Source organism: Mesoplodon mirus (assembly GCF_964341445.2).
Source record: "Mesoplodon mirus genome assembly, chromosome: X".
Lineage (NCBI taxonomy): Eukaryota > Metazoa > Chordata > Mammalia > Artiodactyla > Ziphiidae > Mesoplodon > Mesoplodon mirus.
The window spans coordinates 61,223,459-61,250,333 of record NC_138981.1 but is presented as its reverse complement, the minus strand read 5'-3'; the positions used below and the strand labels follow the sequence as shown (position 1 = coordinate 61,250,333).

At 37.2% G+C, this 26,875-nt stretch overlaps 1 protein-coding gene across 1 annotated transcript in view; it reads left to right on the top strand.

Moving 5' to 3' along the window:
- The window catches only part of HDAC8 (histone deacetylase 8), a 239,943-nt gene that overhangs the window by 88,234 nt on the left and 124,834 nt on the right, over positions 1 to 26,875 (top strand). Inside the window, exons 8-9 of the mRNA XM_082609097.1 lie at positions 6,734 to 6,906; positions 9,398 to 9,492. Coding sequence (XP_082465223.1) covers positions 6,734 to 6,906; positions 9,398 to 9,492 — 268 coding nt within the window. The remainder of the gene's footprint in view (positions 1 to 6,733; positions 6,907 to 9,397; positions 9,493 to 26,875) is intronic.

Sequence of the window (26,875 nt, the reverse complement as noted above, 5' to 3'; positions counted from 1 at the left end):
TGAAGATGTGGAAGAAGAATTGGAACCATGATCTGTTACACATTGCTGGGGGGAATGTAAAATGGTGCAGCCCCTGTGGAAAACGGTCAGGCAGTTCCCTCAAAAGGTTAAACAGAGGGCTTCCCTGGTGGCACAGTGGTTGAGAGTCCACCTGCTGACGCAGGGGACACGGGTTCGTGACCCGGTCCGGGAAGATCCCACATGCCACTGAGCGGCTGGGCCGGTGAGCCATGGCCGCTGAGCCTGCATGTCCGGAGCCTGTGCTCCGCAACGGGAGAGGCCACAACAGTGAGAGGCCCATGTACCGCAAAAAAAAAAAAAAAAAAGTTTAAACAGAGAGTTACCATATGACCCAGCAATTCTACTGCTAGGTATATTAGAAAAATGAAAACATGTCCACGGTAGCATTTCTCATATTAGCCAAAAATTATAGAAATAACCCAAATGTCCATCAACAGAGGAATGGAGAATAGATAAAGAAAATGTGGTATATACAAACAATGGAGTATTATTTGGCCATAAAAAGGAATGAGGTACTACTACATGGATGAACCTTGAAAACATTATGCTAAATGAAATGAAAGAAGCCAGTCACAAAAGACTGCATATTATATAATTCCATTTATATGAAAGGTCAAAATTAGACAAGTCCATAGAGACAGAAAGTAGGTTAGTGGTTGCCAAGGGCTGGAGGTTGAAGAGTGGTGGGAATAGGTAGTAACTGCTATTGGGTACAATGTTTCTTTTGGGGATGATGAAAATGTTCTAGGGAATTCCCTGGTTGTCCAGTGGTTAGGACTCCGTGCTCTCACTGCCGAGGACCCAGGTTCAATCCCTGGTTGGGGAACTAAGATCCCACAAACCACGTGATGCAGTAAAAAAAAAATGTTCTAAAATTCATTGTGGTGATGGTTGCACAACTATGTGAGTATACTAAAAGCTGTTGAATTGTACACTTTAAATGGGGGAATTGTATGGTATGTGAAGATTGATAAAGTTGTTTTTTAAAAAAATATTTTTTGAAAAGATTTTTTAATGGAGCCGTAGCCATTGATGATGACCAGCTTCAGATTTCTGAGTAGTATCCACTGTCAGTTGCTTCTGAGAAATTGATAAAAATAACAGAGAAAAGGCTTTTGGATATCATGACACAGAGGTCTCTCTCCCTTCAAGAAAGCAGTTTCAGGAGAGCAGTGAGATCAAAAACTGGATTGCAAGAAGTATGTAGAGGTGGCCAATAAGTAGACAAATTTGGCAGTGTTGAAAAGGGGACGAAGAGATGGACAACTTGTAACCTAAAGGAACTGAATCAGTAGGAAGACAGAGACTAAAGATGTAAGAAAGAGCTCATTGGTGATACATGGCCCTTAGAGCAACAGGAAAGAGAATCTAGTGCCCAGCTGGTGAAATTAGCCTCAAGGAAGAGAAGGAATATGAGGGAAGACATTTTCAGGTAAAGAAAAGAGGTAAAAGAAGGCATTTATTAGACATAGCTTCAACCAGCTCACTCAAGCATGAGGCAGAAAAAGTTTGATCTTGAAAGATACACCTCAAACTGTTTCTCATCGTTGACTGAGCTGATTGAAACTATGTGTAATGAATCAGGAGTTACCTCTGGAGAGGGAGTAGAGATGGAGAAAAGGAGATTTTTTTCCCATTTATTTGATAGACTTTTATGTTTGACTTTTTAGCATGAGCATGAAGAATGTACTCATTATATTTGTATTTTTAAAAAATCAGACTAGATGCTGCAAGAAATGTAGTTGTTTACCAATTGGAGGTGAAGCAAAGGAACTGCCAAATTACACTGTGTACAAAATACCCTACCTTTTTCAAAGCTTCTAATTACCCTTTTCTCTACCCATCTGAAGCCCTCTTCATCAGAACTCCCTGAGGACTAATTTTCCCTTCCTGGTTATCATTAAAACAACTCTCCCAGAGACACCTGCCTTCCTTTATCCTTTCCTCCCTCCCAGTACCAAATATTCATGACTGTCATATGTATATGCTTTTCTTGTGTGTCAGTGTGTATTGCCCTATCAATTCCACCATAGGAATATCTCCCAAATCCATCTCTTCCTCCCGACCCTTGCTGCCACTGGCCTGGATGGTTGCAAAAAACCTCTTGATGGGCTTCCCTGGTGGCACAGTGGTTGAGAGTCCGCCTGCCGATGCAGGGGACACGGATTTGTGCCCCGGTCTGGGAAGATCCCACATGCCGCAGAGCGACTGGGCCCGTGAGCCATGGCTGCTGAGCCTGCGCGTCCAGAGCCTGTGCTCCGCAACGGGAGAGGCCACAACAGTGAGAGGCCCACGTACCGCAAAAAAAAAAACAAACAAACTCATGATAACCTTCACTGTATCCTATGCTGTAATCAGAGGGTCTTTTCAAAATGTAAGTTTAATCATGCCTTGTGCATGCGGTGTACACGTACATGCACACACATGTTTGAGACATTTCATACCCTTTAATGAATTCTTTTCTATTGAAGTATAGTTGATTTACAATGTTGTGTTAGTTTCTGATGTACAGCAAAGTGATTTATATATTCATAGATTATTTTTCATATTCTTTTCCATTACGGTTTATTACAGGATATTGGATATAGTTCCCTGTGCTATACAGTAGGACCTTGCTGTTTATCTGTTTTATATATAGTAGTGTGTACCTGCTAATCCCAAACTCCTAATTTATCCTTCCCCATCTCCCTTTCCCTTTTGGTAACTGTAAGTTTTCTATGTCTGTGAGTCTATTACTGTTTTGTACATAAATTCATTTGTGTCATATTTTAGATTCCACATATAACTGATATTATATGATATTTGCCTTTCTCTGTCTGACTTACTTCACTTAGTATGATAATCTCTAGGTCCATCCATGTTGCTGCAAATGGCATGATTTCATTCTTTCTTATGGCTGAGTAGTATTCCAGTTATATATATATATACACATACACACACACACACATACATATATACATACATACATACCATGTCTTCTTTACCATTCATCTGTCAATGGACATTAAGGTTGTTTCCGTGTATTGGCTGTGAACATTGGGAATGCATGTATCTTTTCGAATTAGAGTTTTCTCTGTATATATGCCCAGGAGTGGGATTGCTAGGTCGTATGGTAGCTCTATTTTTAGTTTTTTAAGGAACGTCCATAGTGTTCTCCACAGTGGCTGCACCAATTTACATTCCCACCAACAGTGTAGGAGGGTTCCCTTTCTTCCACACCCTCTCTAGCATTTGTTATTTGTAGACTTTTTAATGGCCATTCTGACCAGTGCGAGGCAGTTTTGATTTGCATTTCTGTAGTAATTAGTGATGTTGAGCATCTTTTCATGTGCCTCTTGGCCATCTGTATGTTTTCTTTGGAGAAATGTCTATTTCGGTCTTCTGCCCATTTTTTGATTGAGTTGTTTGGGTTTTTTGATATTAAACTATATGAGCTGTTTGTATATTTTGGAAATTAAGCCCTTGTCCGTCCATCGTTTGCAAATATTTTCTCCCATTCTGTAGGTCGTCTTTTCGTTTTGCTTATGGTTTCCTTTGCTGTATAAAGGCTTATTAAGTTTGATTCAGTCCCATTTGTTTATTTTTGCTTTTATTTCTATTGCCTTGGGAGACTGACCTAAGGAAAACATTGGTATGATTTAGAGACATTTCATAGCCTTTAAGTAAAAGTCCAAACTGCCTGGCTTATCTGGCCCTTTGTGCTCTAACCCACGTTTACTTCACCAGCCTCAATCCCACCACTCCCTGCTCCAAGCCTTCATGCTCTGGTGTGTGCAGGTCCTTCTGTAAACCTAGTCCCTTACCCATAACCCCCACAACCCTCCCTGCTTCCAGTTCGCATACCTTCACCCCCATGTGCCTGTAAACTTCTCCTAATCTTTTTTTTTCACTTTTTATTTCAAGATAATCATACATTCACAGAAAGTTGTAATGAAATGTACGGGGAAGTCTCTTCTTCCTACAGCCTCCTCCAGTGTTGCCATCTTGTACAATTATAGTATAACATCAAAATCAAGAAGTTGACATTGGTACAGTCTATAGAGCTTATTCAGTCTTCACCAGTTATACATGCACTCGTGTGTGTGTGTGTGTGTGTGTGTGTGTGTGCATAGCTTTGCATAACCACAACCACCAGCACAGTCAAGGTACAGAACTGTACCATCACCACAAGGCTCTCTCATGCTACCCTTTTATAGCCACACTCATCCCTAACCCCTGGCAACTACTAATCTCTTCTCCATCTCTCTAATTGTTTCACCAATGGTATATAAGTGGAATCATGCAGTACAGATTTTGAGATTGGCCTTATTCACCCAGCGTCATTCTCTTGAGATCCATCCAAGTTTTTTGCATGTATCAAGAGTTTATTTCTTTTTATTGATTAGCAGTATTCCAATGGTATGGGTGTACTGCAATTTGTTTAACCATTCACTTGTTGAAGTACATCTGAGTTGTTTCCAGTTTGGGTTGTTAAAAATAAAGCTGCTATGAACGTTCATGTACAAGTTCCTATATGAAAATAAGTCTTAACTTCTCTGGAATAAATGCCCAAGAGTGCAATTTTTAGATTGTATGCCAAGTCCATTTTTAGTTTTGACAGGAACTGCCAAATTATTTTTCAGAGCGGCTATACCATTCTATATTCCCACCCAAAAGGTCTGTATGATCTAGTTTCTCCACATCCTCACCAGCAATTTATATTTTCACTGTTTTTCATTTTAGCCACTTTGATAGGTGGCTCATTGTACTTCTCATCTTTTAAAACCTGACAAGAGTTACTCTACTTCCTCTTCTGTGCCATCACTGATATTTCATTTATCATTGTGTTTTAATTATTTATTGATATAGTCCGAGTCTTCCCCTCTGTTCTGAGCTACGTGAAGATAAGAGCTGTGCCATATTCGTCATTTTTTTTTGCCTGCAGCATCTGATACAGTTACATACTGGACACACAGAGGGCACTCAGTAAATGTGTGCAAAGTGAGGGAAAGAATGAAAATGAAAAATCGTTAGTCTTGCTTGCCTCCCCCTCCTCCCCGTTAAGCTGTAAACCTTTTTAAAACAGAAATCACACCTTCCTCTGTGTCTCCCAGCAGCAACTAATAGGGTGCTCTTTACGTGTAGCTGCTCAATAAATGTTGGCTAACTATTCAGGTGGCTTATCTTCCCTCCGCACCCAGGAGATAAGCACATGAAAGAGAGAATAGGCCTGAGTATTCCTGTATTAAAGATCATATGTCATAAGTTTTATAGTATTCTTATGATCTCCACAATCACTGAATATTTGTCTGTGTAGATGAGAAATCAAAACAAAACGGTCTTTTGAGTCAAAGAATGCCTCTGCAACTGAGCACTTTTCAGTAGTTTCAATACCCTGGTTACATATGAATTTCGGAGGACAGCATTTCATATCCCTGCATTCCTTTTGCAGTTTCAGAAGGATCTGGAATTTTTCTATTTTTGCTGAACTGGTATAATTTGACATGTTGATTATGAAAGGGTCATTAACCCCAAACATTTTTTATCACTTTTTGACTCTGCATTTTCTCAACTCTGAAGTATGTTAATTTGCACTTGTTTATATGTCTCTGTAAGAGTTACTCAGGCCCTCGAGGACTGGTATATGTTTTGTCTGGGAGCTAGATTGTAAGCCCCTTGAGAGCAGGGACCTTATAACTCCTAGGAATGCATCCTGGACATTGTCAACATTCAATTAATGATAATACTAGAAACTTGCCTAAGGTCATCTGTCACAATAACAACTTCCTTTTCATCTCTAAGGCTTCTGTCAGGAAAAGCTCTTAGGTTGATTTGATAACATTGAATGATTCTACCCAAAATTATGCTCATTATTACCCACTACAATTTGTTCTTTAGAGTGCTTTCAGATTTATAATTTTGGATCAGTTATTATGGTCCCCTTCCCTATAATACCCTGGTTACATACAAGTTTGGGAGGGCTGCACTTCATAACCCAGAAGTCTTTTAGCCTAATACAAAGTAAGCTGATAACATCTATGCTTTCAAAGCGTTTAATTCTCTTCACCAACCCTCATTGATAACTAGGTGGTAAACTCCAAGTATGCTGACAATCTTAACTTATCAGAAATAATCCTTAATTCAGTGTATTGTCCTGTTTTCACAGATTATAAAATGGAGTAAATGTGTACTAAACCAGTCCTATGGCTGTTGAAGTTAAATTGATATGAATTTTTTTTTCTTTTTTTTGTGGTACGCAGGCCTCTCACTGTTGCGGCCTCTCCCGTTGCGGAGCACAGGCTCCGGACGTGCAGGCTCAGCGGCCATGGCTCATGGGCCCAGCCGCTCCGCGGCATGTGGGATCTTCCCAGACCGGGGCACGAACCCGTGTCCCCTGCATCGGCAGGCGGACTCTCAACCACTGCGCCACCAGGGAAGCCCTGATATTAATATTTAAAGGAAGTCTGAGTTCTAAAACAGAAAAGCAAATTTGGTCCTTGGTGAGGATGGAGGTAGGGGGAAATTTTTTTGTAAGTCAGGTTTTTTGAGCTACAATTTACATGCAGTCTGATTTACCCCTTTTTAGATAGAAAGTTTGATGAGTGTGACAAGTTGGATTTTTTTCCCTTCACTATTTGCTGATTCAACTGTACCTCCCACTACCCTCCACAACCACCCTTAGACCAAACCGCCCTATCTTTTTCTGACATTTTGTCTCCTTTTTCTTTTCCAGTGTACTAAAGGAGGTGTACATAGCCTTTAATCCCAAAGCAGTGGTCTTACAGCTGGGAGCTGATACAATAGCTGGGGATCCCATGTGCTCCTTTAACATGACTCCAGTGGGAATTGGCAAGTGTCTTAAGTACATCCTTCAGTGGCAATTGGCAACGCTCATTTTGGGAGGAGGTGAGTACAAAGGAAGGTCACCAGGAGAATTTGTTGACCTTCCCCCATGTTTTGTCCATTGACACTGAGGAAAACTTGGCTTTCTTAGATTGGATAATACCAACATGCCCATGGTCCAGAAGCCTGAGTCAATGAACCTGCCACCTTCACAGTTCAGCATAAGGAAGTACTCTGACACACTCCTCCTCAGCCTGGCATGTGCATTGACTCCTTGGCACTCTGAAGTCTAAGTTTCCATTCCTGAAGCAAAGGTGCTTTGGTTAAAGGTGACATCAGATCTTATTAAGAATAGAGAATGTTAACCCCAGTGGACTTTGATCCATCTTCTCAGTATATAGCCTTTGAGTCCCAGTTCTAATCATTATCTTTTGGAAGCATACCACTAAAATTCTAACCCTACTCACATATAAGTAGTAAACACATGAATTAATTGAATATCTAAGCTGAATTCAAGAACAACTTCTCCCCCACTAAAAAAGCATGGATTTGTTACAGTAAAGCAAAATTGAGAGATCTAAAGTGTCTCTTGGGCATTTTTGCCTTCAGTGTGTACTGATGTTTTGTATTACTTAACCATCAGAAAGCTGGGTGTATTCAATAGAAGCATTTACACATTTGTGAAAGGAACCTTTCACAAACCTCAACTACCTTTGTAGGTGCCTTGCTTAGAATCTTCTGTCTATCTGGCACAATCTTTATTACATTAGATGAATGGGCTGGTGTGTTAAAATAACATGGTCAAGCAGATTGAGCTTAAAATGTATGTATTATGGAAGCGCTAATAGTTTGTTGTTTGTCAAACTGTTGTAAAAACCAAATTAGAGGAGATTGTAGGAAGGCCTTAGGAAAATGAGTGAGCATTCAACACAAATACACAAGCCTGGTCCTTGGGTAGCCTCAAACCCTAGAGGGATCAAAATTAAAGGTGCTTACAAGAGACAACCTCTTATGAAAAGCTGGCGAGAAATGTATTAACTTCAACTCAAGGAAAAGATAAAATTGATAGGTGCCGCAGACATATTACTTTCCTTGACTGCACTAAAGACAGTGATTATGACACAGGTAGGGCCAGGGCAAAGCAGAAAAGCCCTTTCCTCAGTATACATCTGTGTGAATCTGACTTTTGTTTGAGGCTACAGCCTTTACTTAGCACTTTCAAAGCCTCTTTGCTTTCTCAGCCCCAAGTCTTGGCTTTTGAATATATAACTCTTCTTATGCAATATGTGTATTCCTGAAAATACCTGTGCATAAATGGAATTTTTGCAAATCAAATCATACTGTATGTATGCCAGAGAGAGCTTGCTACTTAAAACCTATGGGGACTCTTTTTGAAATCAAATAATCATACCCAATAATTTGATCTGATAAATTCAGATTTTCCATGTCAGGAGTGTTTAAAGTAATACCTGCACTATTTCACTTCAATTCTCAACCCCCAGTAACACGTAGACAATTGGCAGAGATGGCCACGTGCCCAAACTTCAGTGGATCCCATTGAGGCCAAAAAGACACATTGCAGAAGCCCCAGCATCCCTGACCTTTCAAGGAATAGAAAGGCTTAAGAAAAGGGCACCATATGTCTCAATCTATACATGTTATTCCAGTGTAATTATTAATAGTGTCCCTTTTTTACTCTTAAAAGTGTACCATTGTGGATGATAAATGATATGGTCACCCTACCTAAAATAGACCAGATTCTATTTCCCTCAGGCTGCACTGAGGTTAGGAAATCTTTCCATTTTATCCTTACACTCTTGGAATTTAGTTAAAGACGAAATGTTCTAGTGCTTGCATGGCAGAACACATCTATTCAGCACAAAAATATGCTGATTATTAGCCAGTATAATATGGCTGCTGGGTGACTGTGACAGGACCTGACGAGGTGAGTCAGAGCGTCAATCAGCAGTCCCTTTCTCATCTCATTCTCTTTGATCTCTGCCACTAGACCTGTATTTTGTGGAGAAAAGGAATGCTGAAATGAAAAGAAAGAAGTCTGTTTCTGTCAGCATTTTCCTTTTCTCTTTCCTGGAGGTTTCCAGGGCTATATCTGCCAATGGCTTTAATATACAAGTCACATCTAGCAGTCATTTTATAGAATTGTTACAAAATTCATCACAGAAACCTTCACTTTGAGTAGGTCACCTCAAAAGATCTGGGTTCCAGGGATCTCAGTCTTACCAATGACTCTTGGTGGAATTGAGGACCTTGGAGTCCTTGGGTGCATATTTGTTCAGAGATGAGGGCCTTTTTAATCTTTGTAGGCCTTGGACTTCCCAGTTCCACGTTGTGCATGGTCTGACTGGTTCACTAAAGACTGCCTACTAAGTGGTTCAAAAATATCATAAAGAGATGTTTAGGTGAAATTCTGCAAGTTAGAATTATCTTTCTAGCCCTTTTGTTAAAACATTTTTCTCTCCTTCCTTACCCCCCTTCCCTCTCCTGCTGTTCTGTGACTATTCTTTCCTAACTTCACAATTCTTGATGGAGACAGGAGGCTATAACCTTGCCAACACGGCTCGATGCTGGACATACTTGACCGGGGTCATCCTAGGGAAAACACTATCCTCTGAGATCCCAGATCATGAGGTAAGTAAGGCTCTGACAAGTCCTCTCTTCTTTAAGGGGAAGAGCTGAGTCATTCCACCTAATCAAAATCACGTCCTCACCACTCAATACCGTTTTGTTGAGAGACACTCCAATAACAATAACACACTGTCTTGGCAGAATAGTGGACTCTTGTTCCAAAATATCCAAGACCTTCTGCCTTTTTTTACAAGAGATCTCAAAGGCCAACCAACTTTAATTTCTCAATTAATTACAGAGACTGTGGGAAGGGGTCACCTGTTCACACAAAGAACTCTTTGGAATATGTGCATATTTTCATCCCCTAGACTCAAAAAAGAAGGGGCAATTTTTTTTAAATGTAGAAGCTGGGTTCTCCTCTATCTTTAAAAAGTCCTATTGGTGGTATGTCAAACCTCTGTTCTTTGGTGGTAGTCCTGGTCTCCCAATTTTCTTTGGCTGATGTAAAATTTAAAAAAACACACAATCACCACCAAGACAGGTCTGGTATTTTTCCAGCGATTAGTGGAGCACAAAAGTTGGGGCAGGACCATCCAAAATGTGAAACATGCCATTTGAACCTTTGCCATTTTCTTTAGTCATATGAGATGGGCTTTATGTTTTCCAAGGCATAGATGTCTGTTCTAGTTTTCTCAAAACAGGTGTCATAGAAAGCTCTCTGAGAGCTGTGAGTGTGCTGATGATCCCCTTTATCTGAAGGTGTACCCCTTCTCTTCCCACCCACCCTGACACCTGGCAGGAAGCATGTTATCACAGATCAGGATGTGTAGCTGCAGGCTTTAGACTGTGACTTATAATAATGAATCAGTGGCTGCAGCCCCACCTTCTCAAGCCATCTCCCAAGGAGTCGATATGGTACTTGGGTTATAACATTTTGATTCCTGCTCGATGCAGAAGCTGTACACTTGGGAGCATTATGCTTTTACAAGTTACTATTATTTTTTAAAAACTAGAAACAACTTAAACTACTCTCCTTCCAATTTTCTTCTAACCATAGGTGAGGTATAATATGTATCTCAGAAAAACCACTCAATGTGTCTAGAATACAAATAGAAGGCACTCTATAATTTGAGACAATTTGCTGGTGTCAAGGTTAATAGAAGTCTCTTTTCTTGACTTGACTTACCTTTATTCAGTATTTGGAAGCTTTATGAAATATAAAGGTAAGCGAACAAATTACATTTGTGAACAAATTTAATCGCTGTTATTGCCGCGGGAATATCTCAGATTGCATTGCAATTTAAAGCGCTGAGACTTTAAAAACTGATCAAGTTATATCAAAAAGTAGTTTTAAGATGTAGAAGCCTGAATTGAGAATGAGTGTTCCGTTCCTAGGAAACAATGCAAATCTGTAGATTCATCTATCTTAAAAGGTTGATAAAATTTTAATAAAGGTGAATACTGCCTCTGGTACCTGGAGATGCCTGGCTGGTTGTGGACTTGGCCTTCTAGATAGACATGTCCTGTCTTTATACTGATATAGCCTGCCGGTTTAAATGGGATATAATGTACGTCAGGTGCCACAGTTCTTGGCACACAACAGGCATTTTTGAAATGCAAGTTTTCTCCTTCCCCTTTGTATGCACCTAACAACTTCTGATACCCAGACATTTATGACTTCGTCATTCATAAATTTGTCCAAACCCTTTCGAATCCCTTCTGTCATATCCTTCTGGTATAAGAGATGTGAGTCATCCAAGAGGGAACAAAGAAGAAAATTGAAATGACAGTCTTCCAGGTACAATAAGATAACATTTTAATGAAAATTGCCAAAAATAGCCCACACAGTGTAAAGGCATATATAAGTTTTGTGCCACAATACACAGTTACACACAAATATCCTTGCAGTCCTCTATAATCAGATCAACAAATGGTGGCTCAAAAAATATTTACTGAGCACCCGTTGTGTGCCAGGCACTATGCTAGTTGTCTTGGAAGATACAAAGACACTAAGACCTCATCCCCTACCTCAAACAGCCTGGGATAAAGGGGGTTATGAGTACTGGGGAGATATGTAAATACACAAATAAATATATTACACAACAGAATAAGAACCACAAGACTATAGGAAAAATGGCTATGGAGATGTGCCTCAGATATAAAGGGGATATAAAGGAGTGCACAAAATACCCTGCCCTCCATGAGCTGAAAATGTAATTGAGAAATCTAATCGGTGAAAAGGTCAGGACAGTGCAGCAGGCAGCCACAGTCTGCTGGCTAACCCCCTCACTGTCTTCCCTCTCAGTCTCGGCTTTTGTTCTTCTGTCTCCTAGGATAATAATCCTCCTCCTCCAGATGCCCTTTCCCCACCTCTCTATGATCTTCCTCAGTCCAGCTTAAAGCCCTATGCCTTTAAAAATCCCTTACCTAAATATACCAAGGCCCTTTGAGCTCTTCCTTCACGTTCATTTGTTCTTTTCATTCCTTTACCAAATATTCATTGGGCCCATACTACTTGCCAGGCCCTATTCAGACCTGATACAGGGATACAAAGACTAACAAGATAAGCCCAGTGCCCTAAAAAATCTCATCATCTAATAGAGGGGACAGAACAATGTGCTTAACCCAGGACAGATGAGGAGCGTAGAGGAAATGTTTCACCAAGACTTTAAATTGAATATTGGAGGTTGACTGGGAGTTTGCCAGGTGAAGAAGATAGAAGGGAATTCTGGGCAGAAGGAATAGAAATTGGAAGGGACCTGGTGCCTCATGGGACCAGGGAGAAGTTTGATATAGTGGAACACAGGGTTTATGAGAGAGAGAGAGAAGGATTAAGGCTTGAATGGAAATTGGAGCCAGATTATGAAGAGCCTTGAATGATGCACTAAAGAGCTTACACTTTCTTCTGTGAAAACAGATGAGCTTTGGTCTTTAGAAAGCTCATTTGATAGAGCATGGAAGATAGATTGCAAAAGGGAGAGAGCTGAGAAAGTCAAACCTGTTAAGAGGTTCAAGGACACTCCTATCACGCTCAAGTCTGTACCATTCCTTTGGTCATCTGTGGTTTCGGTTGTCTGCATTCCCCTTTAGTGCTCATCAGAGTGTTAACACCCACCAAGTTGGTGTTCATTCATTGAATGAACAATTGAATCAATGAGTGTTTGAATAATAAGTGTCTCAACATTCATACAGGAAAACTTATATTTTTAAGATGGAAGAATTGGAAGCATCATCTAGCCTTTTTTCTGGAAACTATTTAACCCCAGTAGCAACTACCCATTCTTTGCAAGAAGTACCACCTATCCCAGTAGGAAATAGATGTATCCATGGGAAAACACTAGATCACCAATGAAAGGAAGAGAGTTGGGAAGGCAAGTATTGGAAGTGATTAGTGGTGAAATTTCAGTCATAACCCTCATGAGATACAAAACCAATAATGCCCTAAAGCCATTGATCAAGGAGTTAGTTCCAGCCCAGGAATCGGGGAGCCAGGTTGGCCAGCCAGGCATGGAATAAGGAGGCAATCCCACTGGAAGAAGAGTTGGGCCCAGCGGGGAAGGTGAGAGGAATGGACCCTGCCCATATGACTGGCCCAAGTATCTCTACCATAGGGAAAGCCCAAAGGTGACATGGGGTCCCATAAAAAGACCAGTATGTGGCTAATTTAGCAAATCACCCACTACGTGTAATAAGGCTTATGGACTATTATATAAGAATGTTGTGTAATCCAGTAATACTATTTGGATCCTATAATCTAGGATAGAGTAAGACAATTATATTATAGACAGTTATATTCATTTATATGTATATGTATACAGATATATCAGGTATGTGTACATACCTGAATCATAAAGTAGATCTTTAAACAAAATTTAGTGAACAAAAAATATTTATTTAAATAGACTCCTTTTGATGGACTGGTTAGACAAGTTATGCCTCATTCATATGAGGGAATATATATAGCCACTGAAGAGAATTAAGTTGATTTATATACAAGTGTATGTTACTAATGTAAAACAGTCTTGCATTGCAGTCTATAGGTTTCAGTGAATTCATAGATTGACGTTGGGGCAAAATAATATCTTAATATTTACTCTTTCAGTACATGAATTTGCTATCTCTTTCCATTTACTTAAGTCTTTAATTTCAATTTTTAATTTATACTTTTCAGTGAACAGGTCTTACACAAATTTTGTTAAATTTATCCCTAAATATTTCATGACTTTGATGTTGTTATAAATGGTATTTTAAAATTCAATTTCTAATTGTTTGTTGCCAGAATATAGAAATACAAGTACAATTGATTTTTTTATATTTATCTTGAATAATGTAACATTGCTAAACATTAGCTCTAGTAACTTTTTTGTAGATTCTTTAGCATGTTCCATGTATACCAACATGTCATCTGTGAATAAAGAGACTTTTACTTATTCCTTTACAATCTTCATGCCTTTTATTTCTTTTTCTTGCTTTATTACACTGGTTGGGACCTCCAATGCAATGTTGATTAGAAGTGGTAAGAATCAACATCTTTGTCTTGTTCCCGATCAGTGGGGGAAAGCACTTAATCTTTCACTATGAAGTGTGAAGTTAGTGGTAGGGATTTTTTTTTTAATATCCTTTATTAGGTTGAGGGAGTTCCTTTCTATTCCTAATTTCCTGAGAATTTTCCTCACAAATGAGTGTTGAATTTTGTCAAATGCTTTTTCTTCATCTATTGAAATGGTCATATGGTGTCCTCTTATTCTGTTAATACAGTAAATTGCATTCACTGTTGCTTTTTTTATGTTAAACTAACCTAACATTCCTGAGATAAACCCTACTTTGTCATGGTATATTACCCTTTTTATATATTGCTGGATTCAGTTTGTTGAAATTTTGTCAAGGATTTTTGTGTCTATGCTAATGAGGGACATTGACCTCTTTTTTTTTTTTTTTTCTTTTCTTGTAATATCTTTGTCTGGTTTTGATATCAGGGCTATGCTGATCTTATAAAATGACTTGAGCAGTATCCCCAAGTCCACTGTTTTCTGAAAGAGTTTATGTAAAATTGATACTGTATCTTACTTAAATGTTTGATAGAATTTGTTAGTGAAAATATTTGAGCCTGGAGTTTTGTTTGTGGGAAGGTTTTAAATTATGAATTCTATTTCTTTAATAGTTACATGGCAAGTCAGATTCTCTATTTCTTCTTGCTTCCATGTTGATAATTTGTCTTCAAGGAATTTGCTTATTCACTCATAATTTTCCCTTATTGTTCTTTTAAAGTCTATAGGTCTATAGGAGCTATAGTGATGTCCCCTCTTTAATTCCTAGTATTGCTAATTTCTTCCCTTTTTCCTTGATCATTTTAGCTTATGGTTTAACAGATTTAGTGAACTGTATTTTTTTCAGAGAACTAGCTTTAGTTTTATTGACTTTATTTTTCTCTTTTCTATTTCATTATTTCTGCTCATATCTTTGTTGTCCTTCCTTCTACTTATTTTGCATTGATTTTTAGTTCTTTTTCTAGTTTCTTATGATAGAAACTTAGTTCATTGATTTCAAGCCTTTCTTCTTTTTTAATATAAGTATTTTATGCTGCAAATTTGCATCTAAACACTGCTTTAGCTGCATCCCACAAATTTTTATATTCTCTTCATTTCCATTTGGTTCAAAATAGTTTCTAATTTTCTTCTTTGATGTGTTATTTATAAGTGTGGGTTTTTAAAAATTTATTTCCAAATATTTGAGGACTTTCCAGATATTTTTCTATTTATATTAACTTTAATTTTGTTGTGCTCAGAGAACATACTTTGCATGATTTTAGTCCTTTTATATTTATTGCAATTTGTTTTATGGTCCAGCATATGATCTGTCTTGGTGAATGTGTCACGTAATTTGTAAAGAATGTGTACTTTGCTGTTGCTGGATAGCATTTTCTGTCATTATCAATTAGGTCAGGTTGGTTGAGAGTACTATGTCATCTATATCCCTACTGATATTTTGTCTGCTTGTTCTGTCAGTTACTGAGAGAGTTGAAATCTCAACCATGATTTTGGACTTGGCTATTTTTCCTTTTAGTTGTGTCTGTTTTGGCTTTATGTATTTTTGAAGCTTTGTTATTAGATGTATACACACTTAGGGTTGTTATATCTTCTTGATGAATTGACCCCTTTATTATTAAGAAATATCCATCTTTATTTCTGGTAATATTCCTTGTTCTAAAGTCTACATTGTCTGATTTTAATATGGTTGTACATGCTTCATTATGATTATTATTTGTATGGTATATCTTTTTCTGTCCTTTTACTTTTAAGCTGTTTATGTCTTCATATTTACAATGGATTTCTTGTATACAGCATATAGTTGGGTCATGATTTTCTTGTCCAGCCTGACAATCTCTGCCTTTTAGTTGGCATGCCCAGACCACTTATCTTTAGATTAATTATTTATACCTTCAGGTTTAAGTCCATCTTCCTATTTGTTTTCTATTTGTCCCCTCTGTTGTTTATTTCTTACTTTCTATTTTCCTGCCTTCTTTTGAATTGAATGAATTTTTTAAGGATTCCATTTATTTTCTGTATTTGCTTATTAGCTATAACTCTGTTTTAATTTTTTGTGGTTGCTCTGGGGCTTACAGTATGCATTTTCAACTTATCATAGTCTACCTTCAAATAATATTACACTACTTCATGTGTAATATAGCACCCTTGTGACAGTATTCTTCCATTTTTCCCTTTTACTTCCATGTGCTATTGTAGTCATATATTTTACTTTTGCATATGTATAAACCCCATGATACATTGTTATTATCTTTTAAACTGTCAATTATATATTTTAAACTTTTAAAATATTTATTAATTCATTTAAAATAAGACTAATATTGCCTGTGCATGTTAGCACAAATAACATGTTGTAATTTTTTTAAAAAACTGTATTTTCCAAGACGAAAAGAAATCTCATGAGAAGAATGGTAATGCTATACATTTTTGCACAACTCTATAACATCTGGCTTAATAGATGACAGCTGACTTCTCATACCTGCTTCTACATTCAATGTGTTTTGATATTATTTTTGTTAATGTATATGGAGAAAATCCAACTTCACATAGATCTGTAGATGGAAAAGGGAAGTGTATGTTAATAACCTTTACAGGTCGTTATGGATATTCTTCTTTGATACTACACAAAAACTCTACAAATGGTAGTTTCTTAAAGGTTAATGCTGTGTGGAATCTGAAAACGTATCAGTGAACTTTGTATGTACTGTTACATTAAAATTCATTGATCATCTTGTACTCTGAAGGGATATTTGACCCATCTTATTCATATTGATTATTTGGAAAATATCGGTTCACTAAGTTATACAAACATTACAAATGTTGAAACACTTTATGCAGTACCAGAAATCACATTAAACTGATATGAATGCTGATTTCATTGGAACAAAGCTTAAGTTTTGGGAAACTGTCAAGCTTATAGTGGCAGAGTGAAGTTTTTCAAAATTCTGATTTTCATTTTAAAACGTGTGAGGGACTTCCCTGGCAGTCCAGTGGTTAAGACTCCACACTTCACTGCAGGGCGCACAGGTTCGATCCCTGGTCGGGGAACTAAGATCCCACATCCTGTGTGACATGGCCAAAAAAACCAAAGTGTATATTATCATTGGCAACGAATAGTGTCAGTTATTGATATTTAACCTAAATTGGTAGGCTCACTTCATTTTTGAGAACATATCTGCCAAACATCCGAGTATTTAATCATGGTTTCTCCATTAGTTATTCTTCCTCACAAAAATGGTATTCCATGAAAAGTAGCTGTTTAGGTCACAACTTAATCACAGATATGCTTTTCCTCAAGACAACTTCCTATTTTGTCACACAGAATATTAAATCCAGGATCAAGATTTGATAATTTTTAGTGCTTCGCCAAAGCCATTCTTCAGTGAAATGGGATTTTTTCTTTTTACTGTGTGTACACGGCAACAAAGAATACAGTAAATGCTGGTATACTTTGGTACTACTCCCTTAATTTATATACCATGGTTCCAGCAGTTTTACCCACCATTGCTTTTGCACATTCATACGAATATAGTTGCTCTGGCATAAACCATATTTTATATTCATATATATATATATATATATATGTATATATATACCATAACCAAAAATATATACCATAAACATATATATACATAAATATATAATATAAAGTATATAAGTTGCTCCAGGATAAACGATGAGATTGAAACAAGTTATTCAGCACTTTCAGTATTTTAGTACCACTTGTGATTGTTGCTAACCATTCACATAAAAAAGGTCTTCTTCAGAGATTAGTGCTGATACCATATGACTACAAGCAGAACAGTAAGTCTAGCCACATTTATAGACTTGTCTGTTTTTAAGGTGAAAGTACAGTTCCACAAATGAGATAATAATTAAGTCTTTCCCTGAAAACTAATGAAAGAAATCATAGAAGATCTAAATAAATTGAGAGATACTATATAAATGGAGTAGAGATTCAATATTGTAAACATGCCACCTATGGGAGAAAATGTCATATAAGAAGAAAATACTAAATCAAAAGATGGATTTAGCACAGTTGAAGGATATAAGATCAATACATAAAAATCAACTATAGGGCTTCCCTGGTGGCGCAGTGGTTGAGAGTCCGCCTGCCGATGCAGGGGACATGGATTTGTGCCCCAGTCTGGGAAGATCCCACATACCACGGAGTGGCTAGGCCCATGAGCCATGGCTGCTAGGCCTGCGCACCCGGAGCCTGTGCTCCACAACAGGAGAGGTCACAACAGTGAGAGGCCCGCATACCACAAAAAAAAAAATCAACTATATTTCTATATACTAGCAATGAACAAATGGAGATGGAAATTAATGTTAAGAGAATGAAAGGACAGGCACAGACTGGGGTAAAATACTTACAAATAATAATCCAATAAAAAGGAGATATATCCAGAATACATAAGTAACTCTCAAATGCAATATTAAGAAAATAAGCAACACAATAAAAAGTAAAAGAAAAAATAACTAAATCTCCATGTTCAGAGCTAAATGTTTAAATAAATAAGTTACTGTGCCATTGACTTTTCATCCAGTGGGCATTGAGCAATGTCAACTGTCTAAGGCTTCACTGGTCTCTAAGCTATTATGTGCATTTCTCCAGCCCATGCAGTGCAATAATTTATGCATAAGATGCTTCAGTGGCTTTTTCATTTCTAGTTTGAAAAGCTCTAACAAACAATTTTTGGTTTTTAATAAGCTCATCATGTCTACACTTAAAATATTCCATTTCTTTCCCTTTCACTATGAATGGTCTGAAAATGATGCCACAACTTAAATAATGAATTATTTTGAAACTATATGAAAGTGTTCTGTGGCTAAGACACTGCAAGGTAAATTAATGACATATATAAAGATAATTGTAATCATGTTTTCATTCATTACTTACAATTTCACCCCGTGTTTATGAAGTAAATGTCTTCCTTCCATGAGTCAGAGCCCTCACCAATACTGCAGTTTCATCTTTTTAAGCATCTTCAAACATAGTTATTGCAGCTTGGGTTTGAGAAATCAAGTCTTCTAATCTCCTTTATTAAGCCAACAATCTATATTCTTGTTGTGTTCTATCTAGGTGGAAGTAAAATTCTGGGATTTCAAAATAGTGGTTTACTAAATAAAAATAGTTACAGAGATTATAGCAGGTATGACTAAGAGTACATTTTCCATGTCCTTCTTGTGGTTAGGGAGTCCAGGTACTGGTCATGGTGCCAGTACTTCAGAGGGGAGAACTGAGAAGCTTAAATGAAGGGATGGAAGAAAAGACCCAGAGCCCAATGAGGCAAGTGATCTCATAGTAGGGGCACCTGCTGTATGGACCCCAGCAGGAGATGCAGGGAGACTAGATAACTACTCATACCAGCCAAGGGATGCAATGCTCAGGCTAGAATGCACCTACTAGCAGCTCTGGACCACACCTCCTATATCCGCAGCTAGGCTGTGCCACCTTTTGACTGGACTGTGTTGCTCCACTTACTCTGCCACCAGGCTGACAGCCTTCCTCACTGCTCCATGGTCTTCAGTGGCACTCCTTTGCAATCAGCACATATACAGCCACCACTGGACCTGCCTCTCTCAACACTGCCCTAAATTATCATTTAAAGAAATTTAAAGATGAGTAAGAAAAGATCTTTTATATTTACACTTTCCAGCATTTTTCAATCCTTTGTGTAGGTCCAGGTTTCCACCTGGTAAAAGTTACATTCTTTTAAAGAACTTAAGAACTTAACTAAAACAACTTAAGTTTTCTCATGGTATAGGTCTGCTAGCGACAATATCTCTTGGCTTTTGTTTGAAAAGTCTTTACTTTGTCTTAATTTTTGAAGGATATTTTCACTAGATATAGAGTTCTAAGTTGATAATTTTTTTTCCTTCAGAACTTTGAAGATATCACTCCGTTGTCTTCTTGCTTGCACATCTCCTCATGAGAAGTCTGCAATCATTCTTAGCTTTATTCCTTTGTATAATATATGCCTTTCCCCCCCACCTCTGGCTGCTTTTAACTTTTTTCTTTGTGACTAGTTTTCAGCAGCTTGATTAGTTTGTCCTGGTGTGGTTTTCTTTGTGTTTATCCTGTTTTGGTATTCATTGAGCTTCTAGGATCTGAGGGTTTATAGTTTTCATCAAATTTAGAAGTATTTCAGCCATTATTTATTTTCTGTCCTTTCTTTTTCTCTTCTACTTCTGGGACTCCAATTAAACCTGATAGATCAGTTCTATTGTCCCAGAGGTCACTGCAACCCCCTTTTTAAAATTTTTTTATTTTTTTAATTTTTAAATTTTTATTTATTTAATTTATTTATTTTTGGCTGTGTTGGGTCTTCATTGCTGCGCACGGGCTTTCTCTAGTTGTGGTGAGCAGGGGCTACTCTTCGTTGCAGTGCACGGGCTTATTGTGGTGGCTTCTCGTTGCAGAGCACAGGCTCTAGGCTCACGGGCTTCAGTAGTTGTGGCACGTGGGCTCAGTAGTTGTGGCTTGCGGGCTCTAGACGTAGACTCAGTAGTTGTGGCACATGGGCTTAGTTGCTCCATGGCATGTGGGATCTTCCCAGACCAGGGATCAAACCTGTGTCCCCTGCATTGGCAGGCGGATTCCCAACCACTGCACCACCAGAGAAGTCCATGCAACCCCCTTTTTTTCAGTCTTTTTTTTCTCTTTACTATTCATTTTGAGGAGTTTCTGTTGCTTTGCCTTCAAGTTTATTGATTTTTTGTTCTGCAGTATGTAACTGCTGTTAATCCCATCCAGTGAAATTTTCTTTCAAATATTTGACTTTTCATCTCTATAATTTCTATTTTTAAAAATACTTTCCAAAGAAATTAAATCTTTTTAAAAAGCTAACCAAGAAAAACATCTTTCCATTTCTCTTATTGTGTTCCTATTTTCTTTACATCCTTGAACATATGGAGCATATTTATAATAGCTGTTTTAAGGTGCTTGTCTAGAATTCCATTATCTCTGTCGTTCCTGAGTCTGTTTCTGTTGACTGATTTTCTCTGGGTTATAGATCACATTTTCCTGCTTCCTGGTATGTTTAGTAATTTTTTAATTCAATATCCAACATCATGAATTTTGCATTGTTGAGTGCTGGATTTTTTTGTATTGATTTAGAGAGGACTGTACTTTTTTCTGATATTGTGGATATCAGATAAGTGGATAAGTTATTGTGGATCAATTTGACCCTTTCAAGATTTGTTTTTAAGCATATTTAGAGTAAATCTTGAGTAGCCTTTACTCTAGGGCTAATTTAGCCCATTTTGAAGGCACTGCTCTGACGTTTCTACTTATGCCCCATGTATTCAGTGAGGTCTCTCCACTTTGGTCCTGTGTGAACTCTAAGAAGTGTTCATCTTACAACTTCTCAGTAATTGTTTCCCTGGAAGTTTTTCTAGACTGTCTTTGTGAAGTTTTGCTCTGTACATGTTCAGATTGGTATTCATCAAGAGACTCAAGGGGACCTCTATGCATACTTCTATTACTCTTTTTTTGGCTTAGCTCCATTCTCACAATTTCTAATTGCCCTGGCCTTTCAGAACTCCAGTTTCTGTCTTCTCTACTTGGAGATTGCTAGGATTGCAATCCTGTTCTGCAGTCCGGGGATTACCTCCAGGCAGAAAGCTGGGGTGATGGTAGGGCTCACCTCATTTGTATCCCTTTTCTCTCAGATCACTGTCTTGTGTTGATTCTTGTCCAGTGTCTGAAAATAAATGTTTCATATATTTTGTCAATTTTCCAGTTGTTTCCAAAGAGAAAATAATCCACATCTTCTTTCCCCTCACAGCCAGAAGTGGAAGCCCTTTAATTATCTGCTCTTCAATTTTTTTTCTGCCTTCATTTTTGAAGAATAGTTTTGCTGGATATAAAATTCTACATTGACAGTTTTTATTTTCTTCTGGCCTCCATTATTTCTGAGGGAAGGTCAGTCTTATCATTGTTTCCCTGTGTATAATATGTCTTATTTCTTTGGCTGCCTTTATAAATTTATCTTTGGTTTTCAGAACTTTGACCATGTGCCTTACTGTACTTTTCTTTGTATTTACCCTGTTTGGGATTCCCTGAGTTCCTGGATCTGTGGGTTGCAGTTTTGGATATAATTTGGGAAATTATCAGCTGGTACTTCACTTTTTTCCCCCTGTTCTCTTTCTCCTGTCTTTCTGGGACACCAGTTACACATGTGTTGGATTGATTGATAGTGTCCTACAAGTCACTGAAACTCTCATTTTTCTTCCAATATTTTTTCTCTATGCTTCACTTTGCTTGATTTCCATTGATCTATCTTCAGGTTACTAATTCTTTCTTCTTTAGTATTCAATCTGCTATTAATCCCATCCAATGAATTTTTTATTCCATCTCACCCAAGGATTTTTTCAAACTTCTTCACTTTGAAATGTTTTAGATCCAGAGACAGTTGCAAAAAATAGTACAGCGAGGTCCCATGTACCCTTCACTCAGTTTCTCCCAATGGTAATATATAACTGTGGCACACTATCAAAACCAGGAAATTGACATTGGTACAATACACAGACCTTATTCAGATTTGACCAGTTTTACATGCACTCACTTGTGTGTGTGTGAGTGTGTGAGAGAGAGAGGGAGAGAGAGACAGAGAGAGAGAGTGTGTATGTGTGTATGTGTGTGTGTATTTAGTCCTATGCAGTTTTATCACGTATATAGATTGATGTAACCACTACCACAGTCAGGATACAAAACTTTTCCATCACTACAAAGACTCATGCCTTGTGCTACTCTTTTATAACCGCTGCTGCCTTCTTCTCTTCCCCCACCCCATTTCTAATCCCTGGAAGCCACTAATCTGTTCTTCATGTCGACAGTTTTTTTTCATTTAGAGAATGTGATATAAATGGAATTATGTAGTATGTGACCTCTTGAGATTGGCTTTTTCACTCAGTGTAATCCCTTGAGATCTGTCCAAATTGTTTCATAAATAAATAATTCATTCCCTTTTATTGCTAAATAATATTCCATGGTATAGATATACCATAGTTGTTTAACCATTTATTCACTGAAGAACATTTGAGTTGTTTCCAATTTATGGCTGTTAAAATTAAGCATTAATGTATAGTTTTTGTTTGAATGTAATTTTCCATATCTCTGGGATTAATGCCCAGGAATGCAATTGCTGGATCATATGGTGTGTATAGGTTTGCTTATTTAAGAAACTGACATTTGTGCTTCCTTTTTATTACTGTTTACACAGTATATCTTTTTCCATCACTTTTATTATTTCAACTTCTCTATATCATTATATTTAAAGTGACTCTCTTGTAGACAGGCTATTATTGGGTCATGTTTTTAATCCATTTGGCCAATCTCAGTCTTTTAATTGGTGTGTTTAGACCATTTGCCTTTAATGTAGTTATTGATAAGTTAGGGCTTAAGTCTGCCAGTTTATTGTTTGTTTTCTGTTTGTTCCCTGTTTTCCTCCTGCCTCCCTGTGGATTACTTGAACATTTTTTAAGAATGTCACTTTTATCTATCTATAGTGTTTTTCAGTGTTTCATATAGATTTTTTAGTGATTGCTTTAGGTATTAAATTATATATATGTAACTTATCACAGTCTATTGGTATCAACATTTTGCTACTTTGAGTGAGCTATAGAAGCCTTAGCTGCCTTTATTTCCCTTTACCTTCCTCTCTAATATATCTTTAATTTTTCCTCTATATGCATTGAGAACCACATCAGACAATGTTATAGTTTTTGTTTCAACAATCAAACATAATTTTTAAAACTCAAGAGGACAATGAAACTCTGCTCTATTTACCCATATTTTTACTCTTTCTGTTGTCCTCCCTTCCTTCTTGATGCTCTAAGATTTCTTCTTTTATCACTTCCTTTCTGTTTGGAGAACTTCCTTTGCCCATTCTCTTAGGGTATGTCAGATGAAGATAAATTCTTTTTGTTTTCCTTCATCTGAGAATGTCCTGATTTGTCTTTCACTCCTGAAGGATATTTTCACCAAGTATAGAATTCGGAGTTGGCAGTTATTTTCTTTCAGCACTTAAAAAATGTGCCTTTTTCTTCTGGCTTCCATGGTTTCTGATGAGAAACCCACTGTCATTCAAATCATTGTTTCCATAATGGTGGAAATGTAAAGTGATGCATCATTTCTCTCTATCTGCTTTCAAGGTTTTGGTTTTGCTTTTTTGTCTTTATTTTTCGGATATTTGATTATAATGTTATTTGTAGTGGATTTCTTTGGGTTTTTCCTGTTTAGGTTCATTCAGCTTCTTGAACCTGTAGGATTATATCTTTCACCCAACTTGGGGATGTTTTAGCCATTATTTCTTTGAATATTTTTAAAATTCCATCTTATTTATCTTCACCTCCTGGGGCTCTGATGACACAAATGTTTGATCTTTTGTCTTGTCCAACAGGACCCTAAGTCTCTGTTCATTATTTTTCGGTCTATTCTCTCTCTCTATTATTCAGATTGGGTAATTTCTATTGCTCTACTTTCAAATTCACTGATTCTTTTCTCTGTCACCTCCATTTTCCTATTAAGCCCATCAGTAAGTTTTTTTGTTTTGGTTATTGTATTTTTCAGTTCTAAAATGTCCATTCTTTATGTCTCCTTGTTGATACTTTCTATTTTTTCACTTTGTTTCTGGCATGCTTCTGAATGCTTCTAATTGCTTCTGAAACATTGTTATGATGACTACCTTAAAATCCTTATCAGGTAATTCTAACATGTGTCATCTTGGTGTTAACATTTGTTGATTGTCTTTTCTCATTCAAGTTGAGATTTTCCTGATTCTTGGTATGATGAGTGAGTTTTTATTTGAACCTGGAGATTTTGGATCTTATATTATGAGACTCTGGGAACTCTGAACTCTGTACTCTAATAAGCCTGCAGCTTTCTTCTTGAGCTCTACCATATACCACTAATGGTAAAATATATATAACTAATGAGCCTTACCCAGCATAGTTCCCTTCTTTCAAGGGTTGAATTTCCTCTAGTTTCTACCTGGTTTTGGATGTTCTCTACTACCTTCAACTTATCATGGTTGTTACTCTGATAGAAGCTACTCTATCATTACCAGAATACAGAAGTCAGAACTTACTTTTCATTGTATACCTTTTGGTACCTTTTGAAGTTTTTACCATGTATGTATGACTTCTTTAAAAATGTAAGTAAATTACTGAAATTAAAACATAAAAATTAAATAAACATATTTATCAGACAGACCTAATTTCATTGACCAGCTCCATGAAGTGATCATAGTAACAATATACACTAGACAAGTTGAGCAAATTATTTAACCTGTCTGTGCCTCAGTTTCCTCACCTATAAAACGGGGATTAGAACAATGGCTGGCATATATAAATAAAATATGTAAATATATTACTAATATATAATATATAAATAATATAAATTAAATTTTAGATATTATTGTTAATGTCAGAAATATTGGTAAAACTCCTTACGACTAGGGACATGTTTCTTCTTAATCCCTCAATGCTGAGAATTTGGTACCCAGTAAGTGCTTAAACATTAAAAAAAACTGAACATGGTACTGCCGTATTGGATGCTATGCGGATTTAGCCTAACAGCCCTTGCTGACACGGAGCTCATAGAACAAAATATCTAAAACATATTTAAATGAAATATTATCATTTTATATGAACAAATGTGAGTAAGAGTAAATACAAATACTAGAAATTTTATATTTGAGTTTTATATTTAGATGAGGTTATAGTACCAGGCATTCAGCAAACTGTCCTATTGCAGAAAAGCTTCATAGAGGTAGAATCTAGGAACTTTTGAATGAGAAAAGAACTTAACATTTATTAAGCACCAATTATATCCCATGTAAGTATATCCATATGCAAGGTCCTTTACATAAATTATCTCATTTATGTCTCTTAGCAACCCTGGGAGGTAAGCATTATCCCCCTATGAGAAAAATAAGACTCACCAACTAACTTGGCTAGGATCAGCTAATGAAACATCAGAGCCAAGATTGAAACTCAAATTTTTTGAATTTGGGGCTTATCCTCCTTTACTTTCAAGAATAAGACCCAGGGTTTTAGTATAAACAATACATGGGAGAAAAATAAGCATTTATTAAACATCTACTTCTGACCACACAACATGCCACATGCATTATTTCATTTAGTTCTCAAAGCATTATTTTATTCAATCCTCACAGTAATGAGAAAGGAAGAAAGAAAACTAAGATTTGTTGAGCACTAACATGGTTCCCTCACATGGTCTCCTAACAGCCCAGTGAAACCTGTATTGCCCCCAAGCTAGGAAGAAAGTAGGCTGAGCTTCCTTCACACTTGCCTGCCTCCCAAGGCAGCTCTAAAACACCCCTCCAGGATGCATATTCCCAAGCATTTTGCAGAACCTATATTCCACAAAAAAATGACTTTTTAAAATACAGTCCAGGTAACACAAAGGTCTTTCCATACAGTTGCTTTTTAATCTTTTGGTGGTCATGGACCCCTTTGAGAATCTGACGGCCCCTCCTCCCATATAAATGCTTACAACTACACAATTTTGGATACAATTACAGAACATTCCAAAATTTCCTAAAGCCCGTCAATGGACTCTTTGCTTAAAACAAACAAACAGAAACCCACTCTAAAGAACAGAAATAAATCTTAGGAAACAAGAGAGCTTATTAATGCTTCAATTATTGAGTTTTACTAATCCTCTAGAACACTAACCACCTATATTTGACCATTCTATTATGTTTCACAAAGTAGATATTAGTCCTGTTTCTCTTTTGGTTTTTGAGCCTTGGCACTATTAACCTTTCTGGTGGTATAATTCTTTGTTGGGGGGTGTTGGGGTGCTGTCCTATGTGTTATAGGATGCTGAGCAGCACCCCCGCCCTCTACTCACTAGATGCCAGGAGCAC